Genomic DNA, 12,382 nt, shown 5'->3' with positions numbered 1-12,382 from the left:
GTTCTGATCAAAAGAGCATGTGGATTCCACTTTATCTACAGAGTAACTTTTGCTTGTTTTATGCAGTTTTACTTGCACCTAGCTAGCTACAAAAATGAATCTAGGGGCTGTGAAACAAACAAAGCTTTAAAAGTAGTGTTGATATTACCATGACAGATGAAATCGGAGATATAAATCCATATATAAATATAAATCATTAGAAACATTTATTACACTACATGGCTCTAGGTTTGCCTTCCAAGTTAACAATTCTTCTCCCATTGTCCTTTCTCTATGTCTCTCTCTCTCTCTCTCTCTCTCTCTCTCTCTCTCTCTCTCTCTCTCTCTCTCTTTCTTTCTCTCTCTCTGTAATATAAAGCAATATTTGCTCCATATTGATAAACGATCTTTGACAGTGACTGTCTTCAATCCTCTCTCTTTAAAAGGTGCTATGGATCCAGTCCATACAAGGTGATGAGCTCTCCTAACAGAGCTGTGACCTGTTTTATCTGACAGCATCTTCCCAGAGGACATGTCCATTTGTCTTGCGGCACTGGAAAACAATAAACAATAAGGCTGCTTCAGTATTCTCTATGTATCACTGACTGTCTAATGCCTAACCTCAAATGCATGCCAACTGACTCCAAATTGAGGTGGTTCTTTACATAAGCCCAACAGCTTGCTATGAATATTCAAACATATTGAATGTACACACAGCAGGAGATGTTGTATTCACATAAGTATGTACGATTTAAAGAATAGTTGCGAGTCTCTAAGAAAAAGTGAAAATTTCAAGATGTTTCCTTGTTGACTTTGGCAGCCCATTTCATGCTGTTTATGAGGAGGAGAGGAGAAATTTGAATGTGAATTTTGAATGTGAATACCATGGCTATTACTTCATTGCTTTTTACAGAGCAACTTTCAAAACAGTTCAGATGCTCTTGTAAATTGTTTATTACCTGATTAAAATAGTATTTAATCAAAAAGACAAATTCTACATTATTTTCCATTATTTTTACAGCACTTGCTTTATTTTCCTTGTATAAATTACCTTTCCAATCCACTGAAATCTAAAGTGATTTAATTTCTCATCTGATAAAAGCACTCCTACATAATCAAATTTTTACCCTCTCTTTAGTTTTCAATGGTTGGACCACTGATGAGGTAAGCATACTCATCTGGATTAGGCAAAGATAACGAATGAGACTGGGAAAAGGAGGCCAATATATGCACCCTGGGTGAGGGGAGGATAATGCATGCACCCTGGTAGAGGGCCGGATAATGTATGCACCTGGGTGAGGGGAGAATAACGTAGAATAATGTATGCACGTGGGTGAGGGGATGATGACGTTTGCACCTTGGGTGAGGGAGGGTTAAGGTATGCATCCTGGGTAAGGCGAGGATAATGTATGCACCTGGGTGAGGGGAAGATAACGTATGCACCCTGGATGAGGAGAGGATAATGCATGCACCCTGGTTGAGGGGAGGATAATCTATGTACCTGGGTGAGGGGACAATAACATATGCATGTGGGTGAGGGGACGATAACGTATGCACCCTGGGTGAGGGGAGGTTAACATATGGAAGAGGGGAGGATAATGTATGCACCTGGGTGAGGGGAGAATAAGTATGCATGTTGGTGAGGGAATGATAACATATGCACCCTGGTTGAGGGGAGGATAATGTATGTACCTGGCTGATGGGACAATAACATATGCATATGGGTGAGGGGACGATAACCTATGCACCCTGGGTGAGGGGAGGTTAACATATGCACCCTGGAAGAGGGGAGGATAATGTATGCACCTTGGTTGAGGGGAGCTTAAGGTATGCACCCTGGATAAAGGAAGGATAATGGATGCACCTGGGTGAGGGGAGGATAATATATGCATCCTGGATGAGGGGAGGATAATGTATGTACCCTGGGTAAGGGAACAATAATGTATGCACCCTGGATGAGGGGAGGATAACACATGTACACTGGGTGAGGGAAGGATAATGTATACACCAAGGAGGAGGGGAGGATAACGTTTGCACCCTAGTTGAGAGGAAGATGTTATGTTGCTGGTTTGAGGGAGGTAGGCTTGCCTTTATGCACCACTGTTTTCCATAATGTATAAATTATTATTTTTTTTTTTATTGTTTAAATTTTCTATTCTGTTGGGTCACCTTGCATCTTATGTCAAACCACAGCTAAGAAACCTAGGAGTGATCTTTGAAGCGGAACTAAAGTTTGATAAGCATATCTGTACTGTGACCAAAAGCAGCTTTTTCCACCTCTGTGATATTTGCATGATTAAACATTCTTGTCGGCCAATGACCTGGAAAAGGTGATTCATGCATTTGTCTCATCTCATTTGGAATACTGTAACTCATAGCTTCTTGGGGTTAGCCAATTTTCATTAGCATGGCTACAGGCTGCAGTCCAAAATGCTGAAGCAAAATCATATTACACTAATCCTAGCATCCCTCCAATCCAATTCAGAATCCAGTTCAAACTTTTTTGTGGGTTTTAAAAAACTAAATGGGCTGACTCCTGTTGATATAGTCAACATACTTCAGTTATACCATCAAGAGCCTTGAAATTTCATGAAATTAGCTTCTGCTGAAGGCCACGTGTTCAAAGAAAAAGCTAAACAGTGACCACACTCTCTCAGTGACAGTCCCAAAGCTTTGGAGCAGTCTACCTATTGAGAACCGATGTGCTCCCTCCTTATTGTCCTTTAAATCAAAACTTAATGGAGAAATAAGTATTTTCCCCACTATAATTCTTCTTCACATTATGAAACAGACATTGTACTGACACCTAGTGGCCTGGATGTTTCAGAGATTCTGTACTAAATCTATTTTAGTATTTAATTTCTTTTAGCCAGTCCCAAGGCTTTGGAACAGTCTACCTATTGAGATCAGATGTACTCCCTCCTTACTGTCCTTTAAGTCAAAATTTAACGGAGAAATAAGTAATTTTTCCCTAATAATTCTTCTTCAGATTATGAAGCAGCCATTGTACTAACAACTAGAGGCCTGGATGTTTCAGAGATTCTATAGTAAATCTATTTTAAACAAGGACATCTCCATGTGGGAGCCTTAACTTGAGGACTCCAAAGTAATTGATTCTTCATCTTAAATATATATATTTAAAATGTATTTATAACATTTCTCTTAAAAATAGTTGAAGTTATGTGGTGGGGGTTCTCAAGCCACAGATATGTTCTGTGTCTGTTTGTTGTCTGTGTGTATGTGTGTGGAGTGTGGTTGTGTTCCATTCCAGATCTGCTTCCAGGAGGTCCACTTCAGAATTCTGCTGCTTAGTTTCATGTTTGCAGACCAATAATGAGAAAAGACTCTGCCTGCCACAAGAGAGAATAAAAGGTAGAAGAAAGAAGACCAGTGAAGAAAGGCTTTGGAGGAGAGCACTAAGAACTGTGTCTGTTTGGAGACTTGTGTTTGTATTTGTACTATGATAATTTAACTTGTGTATGTCTGTGCTTCCCATTTTGACCTTGCCCTTATAGTTTAGTCTGCTGTTGTATATTTGTACATATTTCACTTTGTTCCAATGTTGTGCATTCACTGGTAAGTAGGGAATGACTGCCATTTTGTTTGGAGTGTGGCTTTGTCCTATGTTTTTCACCTTGGGACTAAGCATAGTTGTGTGTGCATTTTATTTTGGTTAAGTGTGTAGATTAAGTTAGTGTCTTGTTTCTAGTGTGGGTTGGTTTATTATTTTGGCATGGGTCACTCCTGATGTTTACAGTCCAGTGTCACATTGTCTCTTGTATATATTGTATATATTTGTACAATACACTGGCTATCACTGAAAATCTTTGTATTATTGAAGTGTGTCATCGCTTCCACTACACAATTGTCTAACCATGTTTCTCACGCTTCCAGTTATAGTCTGGAGGTCGAGGTATGGATGAGGTCGTAACACTTTGTGGTGTATTTTTGAATAATGTTCTTTAAATGTTCTTTCATTTTAACTTTTTACCTTATCTTAATGTTTACTCATATGTGTAAAGTACTTTGGTGCAACTTATGTTGTTTTTAACAAACTTTATAAGCACATTTTACTGACTTACTATTACTTGGGGAGAAAGCTCATTGCTCCTATCCAGTACTTCATCTACCTATAATTTTGAATGTAATCTTTAAATATAATTGTTGAATTTTATAAAATCCTTCTCTTTGCACGGTATGAGTGCATGTCAATCAGTGATGCTCCTCAAAACAAATGTAATCTATAAACTTGTCCATTGCTAAATTTGACTTTTGTATTTACCTTCTGACTACAAATACACCATGTTTGGACATTATTTGATAACCTTAAAGACCTTTGCAAATATCTAGGAGTTTGATCACATAATCACATTGTCACATGTTCACGAATGGAGTCTCTTGCATCCCTTTGACAAACCTGCTTACAATAATTTGATATGCCAGTGCATGGATGGTGAAACATATCTGGGAAACCCATTAATTTGTGTCTCATCATCTCACCTGGCCTACATACAGCCAGATGAAACACTGGCTGCACAGTGTGAAAAGGAAACAGCAGAGTTATGTTCACTGCTGTGTGACTCCCTGAGCAGAGAAGAAGAAAGGAAATGTGGAAGATAAATAAGAGAGGGGGAAAAAGAAAAATGTGTTTGAGGCTGCCTGCTGCATGAACTGTTTATCATTGACTTTTGAAGCATTAAGACTACTGAAAGCATCACTGTCAACATGCTTACCTCAGCCCTGTTCCTTGCTTGTCAGAGCTACTTAAACACTACTTGCTACAGAGATAAGTAGCCCCTTTGAGTTGCCTAGGAGATTATTTTTTCTCTCTCTTTCTCTCTTGTGCTCTGCTTGTGCGAGGCAGTGAGGACTCTTGGGCTGCAATCACTTCGCATTCTTTTCGGCGATTGATTCCCTGGCATGCATAGAAAAGGAAGCAGGGAAGTTGGGGATGTGACAAGTGCACTGTGGATGTTGTCACCATGACAACAGACATCACTTCACACAGGAGCTGCACTCAGAATGGATGTGTGGGCTCGAGTGACACAGGGGGAAGGTTCACGCGAGACTGCCAACAAACCTCATGCCAAACACTCAACCCACCCATGTCATCAGCACGGTGCCTTAATCAATGGGAGGCCACCTACATGTCACAGTGTGCTTTACAGCCTTTTTGAGAAGGCAAACACTTGGCCTTGGGGATGTTAGCACATCGGCCACTGTGGCATTGGAGTAATATATAACAATAACAGTATGGGGGAAAAACTCAGAAATAAAGAAATTACAAAAATCAACTTAACGATTATGTATTATGTGCCAAGTATAGATGATAGCTATGAGAACTCACTGCACACAAATGACTTTTAGGCCAAAAAATGTCTGAAATATCATGGGCTATATCACATGTTTATTTAGACATTAAAGAGATGAGTTTGGATTTCACCAGATTTTATCGGTTCCACAACAAAATGATGGTTTTAAAAAGGTATACAGATATTCCTGAAGACTATTCTGATTGTTTATTGATCTCAGTAGTAGCGATATCAACTGATCCAAACCAGTGTGGTGTGCACCTAAAATACACTAGGGCAACATATACTTTCATCTACCAAGAAGCCACGTCCATCCTTTAAGTTGCAACTAAAAAAAATGTATAAAGGATTTCAGACAAAAACTTTCATCACAGAACTAGTGAGCGTTAGAACACATAAACCTCATGTTCACTCCTTAGTAGCTTTTTAATTTCCTACAAATCCTCAAAGCTAAAAAAATCTACACAGTCAGGATAAAGCTGTTGAACCAATTCAGGAGCTAAAGACCGTAATCAGTCTTTATAATGGCTCTGCTTGCTCCAGTAGACCACTCTGTAATGTTCAAACAGGCAAAACAATTTTATTCGCTCTCTTTATCATTACTGTAGGAACTGTGAAGGTCTTGGTCTGAGGGAATTGATGAAGGACTCTGGAGAAGGTGCTCAAATGCAACAAAGGCCACTTTCGTTTCACCACTCAAATAAATTTGCATAGCTCAGAAGTCAAGTATCTGAAGCAACTCATGAAAAGATGCCTGAGAAGTTAGTTTGACTTCAACAGTAACCAGTGGAGGCAAAAGAGGATTGTTAAAAAGTGACAGCACTTTCTTCTTTGCAGCTCATGAGAACTGTAAGATCCAGCTCTTCAAATAATGTTATGGAATACAAAATGCATTAGCAGTGGCTCATCTTAGATATAGTCTTAAATGCATCCCAAAGTAAGCTTCATTCTATGGACTTCTATGTGACTGCAAAAGCAATTAATTTATCCACAGAATATACGCAGTGTTTCATGTCAATCTAATAAACATCTCATGATCCAAATAACATTTTGTTTTAAATTTGTTAAAATGGTCAATTACTTTTCTGTATACCTTACACAAAAATACCCATGTGGGATTAATATTTCAGGCACAGGAAATATGCAATGTTGATAAAAACAAGCTCCATGCCATCTCTCTCTCTCTCTCTCTCTCTCTCTCTCTCTCTCTCTCTCTCTCTCTCTCTCTCTGACACCGCTTTATTGCAAAAGAACATAAACTTAGCTGCTTTTCATGGATATCCCCAAACACCACCAATGGTTCACCACAATAGAGTGTTTTCTTCGTGTGGAAATAAAAATATCCGTGTTTGCATTTTCCAGAGCGCCAAGAGTTCTATCAAAGGATCCAATTTAAAAAGCCCCACACAAGAGCATGGCATAACTGGGATAACAAGTGCTGTAGTTTTTATCTGAGCTAGGATCATAGGTGTAATTACAGTGGGAACATTTCCTGACTTCTAAATTCTTGATTTTGCCCTCAATACTTTTTGAAAGTTACCCTGTTAAGATCGTTCATATAATAGCTCACTGCACACTTTCTGAAAACATTACTAAAACCATGCAGACCATGTCTTCAGTCATTACATTCAATTGACATGTGACGCTCTGGTGGCAGTAAAGTGCATCAAAGAACAGTTCTGCTGCAGTGGGCAGATCGATGGTGAAGGATCAATAATATAGATACGGATATAAGAGCGTCAGTTCAATCGATGGTTATCAAAGTAGCCAGGGCTAAGTAGCTTTTACACAAGACCGCAGAACTCGTAGAATTTGAAGTTGATAATTAGCTATCTAGCTATATAACTCTCAGGCAAAATGCATACAATGCCCTGGTTTGGGTATATTTGAGGGCTCATGAAAGTTTTTTTCCTCTCATCTTCATCCTTGTTTCCAACAATTTTCAAAAGTTATGCCCATGGCTATGAAAAAAGAATGAGAATCAGATGGGAAAAGGTCTAAAGGTTCTCTATTCAATAAGAAAAAGGTTCACAGTGACAAACCATTAGTGAACAGACTTTCACATACACTCGGCAGCAACCATAATTAGCTCCATTTTTTTAAATGTGTCTGAGAATTTAAAAATTTGTCATTCTGTCACATAATAGAAAGTGTAGCCCTAGTATTTAATTTCCAGATCAGCAATCCAGGACTGGAACTGAAGATTCTCTGTGGAAAGATACGTAATAGTGGCCACATTAGGCCCATCGCAGGGCAGACATATGTGGTCTGTGATGTTTTGCTCATTGTCAGAGCATCTACACCAAATAACTGGCTCAGTATGGCCAGCCCTAGTACTGCCCCTATCTGGTAAGGATGCAGACTGCAATTGTATTTGCCCATAAATGTATTGGCATTAACTTACAATTGTCATTGCCATTTGGGTGTTTAATTCAAAGTGCGAATGTTGTCAACTAACTGAAAATTCAGACATGTTTATGCTTTCCAGTGTAAGGCATGCTGATGACAGAAATATATACACATACATGCTCAGAAACCACACCCAGAATAGCTATCATTTTTATTTGAGCAAATTTTGCACTGTCTAATTATACATTTGTAATGTTGCAAATGTTTACTTTTTTAACACATCCAAAAATACACTATCCAATGTGAAATCTGATTTGTACCGTTCTAATGGGGAAAATTCAATTGAACATAATGGCTTTTAACTTATTATTATTATCATCATCATCATCATAATCATCATTATTATTATTATTATTGTTGTTGTTGTTGTTGTTGTTGTTGTTGTTGTTGTTGTTTTTAAAAAATCCATTTAAAATTGGCCAAGCACATTTTTCTGTTATTTTTAGAGGAACAACCTTGTAATTAAAATTCAGTGATTTAATCAGCACTCTGTCATATGTCTGTCACTTATAGCTCCCTAGATGCACTTTAGGGGCCCAGATTAAGTCTGCCTAAATACATCCAAAGCACACAATATGTGCCGCATGGGCCCAGCATATGCATGTCCAAATGTGTTTTCTAGTTCAGCAACCCCTGCTTACAATGCAGACCAACAATCTATGTAGGACTAGTTCAGTTTTTCTTGCGGTTAACCCATGCCTTAGACAGCATAACATTGTATTGTGTGTGCTACATTTTTGTTCAAATCAAAGTTGGCTAATAGTAGTAAGAAATTACTTGGGGCATAAATTCTGCCTTCCCTTACTGTTAATTTATGAATAACAGAAAATATCTATATCTAAATAAATAATTCTAACTTACTGTTTTACCACACAAAACCAAATATATTTTTGTTATATAAAATTTGTGATGTGATGTTCTTTACAATTGGCTGCATGTGTGGTACAAATTGGACAGGGATTACAGATTTTCTTCTTAGCAGGCTACCCAATACAGGTGTTGGGTTGCTTAAACACTAGCTAACTTTGAATTTCAGTGACTATATCACCAACATTTTCAGGGATCTTTGGTTTGTATAATCAGCCATCCCAATTTTTGAGTTCTACAAGTAGGTGCAACTTTTGCTCTAAATATAAACTCACATAACATTCAAAAGTACAGACCAGGCCCAAAGGTCTGCATATAGAAATCCTCTCATTATTCATCTGAAATGATAACCTTTTATTATTTTCGATTCGTTACCATGCCAGAAAGATATACAGTGATAGCTTCCTCAAGATGCGGCATGTAAGGATGGTGCAGTGTCACCTAAACTCGCCCCTATTTGTTTTTGTTTTTTTATGTGCTTGCCAATATTAAACACACCATCGCTGATTGGATGGAATATGCCCTTTGAAACCTCTCACAGTATGCTCCAATGTACAGCCATACACATTCCCATACTTTTACAGCCTTAAAAAAAAAAAAACAATGATAAAAAAATGTAGCCCCTAGATTATACAATGGCACACTTTTAATTTAATGATTGGATGACTATTTGCCAACTGTCACGAATTACATACTGGGTAGTTTTTTGTTTGTTTGTTTGTTTGTTTGTTTTTTGAAGAGCTATCAGTTTTATGTTGCTTAAGTTTTTAATAACCAACTGAAAAATTGAACTCTGAATTCCATTCTGTTGCTGCTCTAATGATTACTCTATACATAGGACTTTTTTTTTTTTTTACAAGCTGACTATCAGACAGCTTATAAAAGTATTCACCATGGACTGTATCCCAAATGTTTCTCTAGTAACTATTCTATGGCTTTTTGCACGTAATTAGTATTTAAAGTATTCTGTGGCTAGTAATTAGTATCTAATCAAAGTATGTTTCAGCATAGAACATATTTTTGTGGTTTCTGATCATGACTGATGGCCACAATCATTGAAATTCACCTGGTACTGTAATAGAATATGACAGGTGAAATGCAAATACTAGCAATGAGTAACTCAACAAATTTCACCTAAAGAGCAGGCCGTAGTTATTTCTATATCAATAATGGGCTCACAGTCTGCAGCCAGTGTATTTATAATGGAGTTAAATTACATTCTAGTGGCAGACCACATGCCTTAGTCACATTAAGATTCATTGATGCTTTAGACATCTTGGTTAAAATTAATTCTCAACTTTCATACTGACCATTAATTTTTGATATTGTGTACCACTGATCAGACTGTGTATATCATCAGTGTATATCATACACCCTATGATGACCAAATCAGTCAAAACTAAATAACTGTTCACCCAAAATATCACAAACATCCTCTGTAATAATTGCAAGCATGGCTACTAAAACTAATAATTTAATACCATATTGGTCCACTGTACATATTGGGCCTGGTTCCTTCTGTTAAAAATGTATATTTACCCAAAGCACAACTCACACTGACAAAATCCATTTGTGCAACTGCTTGATTTTAGTTGTCTCATGGTTCATCAGAACCTGTTCTATTTCAATGAAGCAAACTGTGCTTGCTGCACTGCATTTCGATGGAGACAAATTCTGCTGATCTTGCTCCGACCATATCTAAGCATGACCAACAGACCTACCATGCTTTTCATCTACTACCCAGAGCAACAAGAACCCAGGCCAGGCAATACTCAGATGTATTCCCTTGTGACATTTGCACATTATGATTCATAGCCATGCAAGGCTCAGCCTCTGACTGAAGGTAGATTTACACTACCAGAATGCCACTAGTTGCATTCTGTGATGCGGACTAAAGAGAAGGGGTTGAAGAGACGTTGAAGGGCCACTACTTAAGAAATGATGTAGTATGCATATCGTGAATGCCAATATGAATAGGCTATACTCCCAGCCCTTCTGAAAAGCTTACCATTACCATGAATTCCATGTTAATTTTTTTTTTTGCTATGAAACACTGGTTGATTCTTACGGTTAATGAGGAAACACCCTCTCATTCATGGGCTGCATTGACAAAATGATATAAGCTAACCACCCGCCAATAAAACATACGTTGACGTTATTGATCATTTGGAATGTCATCAATTGTGGCAGCTTCCCGTTGTCGCGTGCCCTGTGACCTGTGATTTCGGTCTTGAAAATATCGAACCACAAGTATTTAGTAAAACGATTCCTACGATACATTAGAAACTACGGAAAGACATCAATGTCCGAATATTGAGAAGATTTTTTATCACAAGGTCATGATCATGTGGACTGGCGTTGTAGCTTCCATTGACTTACCATACACTCCCTGGCTGTATACGCCGTCCAGTATTAGCGTGATGAGCCCAAAAATAATGATAATTCCATCCATCATTACGTGGTTCTCAACATATCGAGTTCAGCGGCAAGAAGTCCTTCCTAGGTTTGTAGAGGTGTGAAAGGCAGAGCACGCGTGCATAGATTAAACGGCGGTCCGGTGCTGATTAATGTATGCACTGATTACAGTGAGACGTATTTAACGAACGCAAATACTAAAGCGTCTTTCCGCTGCGTGTAAAATCAAGTAAAAAATCACCTAGACGTTGCAAATGTGTCTTAAATCGCCCTCACATTAACGACGGCTTTGCCATATAGTGGCGAAATAACGGCTACCCACTACGTCTGTAAAGACAGTTTTCTGAGTTCATGAGGACGCTGGTAACTGACACAATAATGTTTAAGAGCAAGACACATTTGTGGCAGCTCTAGAGACACCACGGCAAATCACACACTGGCTCTTAATTGCAGTATGCAATGACGTGTTGTTCATCAGTTTTAACATCTGCCACAGATTAATCCCATCGACATGAAGAAACCATGAACTGTCGTTTCAGAAGCGTCCACCTGCAGCTTGCTCCTCGCAAATGTCTGACCAGTAGGAAATGGACAGCAGCGGTGAAGTTGGACCACTGTGATTGATGATGCTGTTCCTTACTGTTATATTACGGCCACATCCCGAGAGCGAGTTTCTTCCGCGGAGAATGATAGAAACAGCTTGTCCATGAGAAATGAGCATGCACCTAATTTTGCCACGATTCCACAAAGATTCCACATAATCACAAAACGAGTGAACGTGTGGAAAAACCTAAGTCTTTACTTCTTTGCGTATCACCATCCAGGTCTTTGCAACACAAGCGGCCACTGGCTGAGGATTGACAATCCGTCTCATTGCGCAATACGTGGTATGGAAATGGAGCGGCACCGCAGCCGGTCTTTCACTTGCTACGTCAAGGAGTGCGTGACTTCCAGCTCTCATCTGTATGGAAGACTACACACAGCACAGAGAAAGCTGTGTGAAGCGCAGAATACCCAAAAGGGTTGCTCGTGTTTTATTCGCAACAAACACTGCGAACATTGTAATAACAAAGCGTGAAGAGGGTCGTCGCGTTTATCCTATCACCGTTAACTAAACTCAAATACTGAGAGACTGTCATTGGTAATGAATGGAACTAATATGTGCATGTAGAATAACGATTGTAGGAAACACCACAATAATCATTTTAAATGTTCTAAGTTCGAAGTTTTTTCATGACAGTTCAAAATAGTTGGAATGATTAAGAGAAGTTAGACATAAACAATCCAATGGATATGTTCTTTATGCAACCTTCAGAACAAATAAACCAAATTAATGTTTTAGAACTAGGTTTTATTTGTGATTTAACTCAGTCTTCTCTGATTATCAGTAGAATATTGAA

At 38.5% G+C, this 12,382-nt stretch overlaps 1 protein-coding gene across 8 annotated transcripts in view; it reads right to left on the bottom strand.

Annotated features, from left to right (window-relative positions):
* LOC113569818 (MAM domain-containing glycosylphosphatidylinositol anchor protein 2) overlaps positions 1 to 11,873 on the bottom strand; it is a 155,367-nt gene extending 143,494 nt beyond the window's left edge. For all 8 annotated transcript variants that reach the window (XR_014124589.1, XM_035524822.2, XM_035524823.2 and 5 more), the window contains exon 1: positions 10,947 to 11,873. Coding sequence is in view for 7 of the 8 variants with exons in the window: in XM_035524822.2 (XP_035380715.2) it covers positions 10,947 to 11,022 (76 nt within the window). In the remaining variant the exon portion in view is untranslated. The remainder of the gene's footprint in view (positions 1 to 10,946) is intronic.
* Positions 11,874 to 12,382: the final 509 nt, after the last annotated feature.

The sequence above is a fragment of the Electrophorus electricus genome, chromosome 7 (assembly GCF_041902795.1).
Source record: "Electrophorus electricus isolate QZ-2024a chromosome 7, ASM4190279v1, whole genome shotgun sequence".
Lineage (NCBI taxonomy): Eukaryota > Metazoa > Chordata > Actinopteri > Gymnotiformes > Gymnotidae > Electrophorus > Electrophorus electricus.
This window is presented reverse-complemented; position numbering and strand designations above follow the sequence as displayed.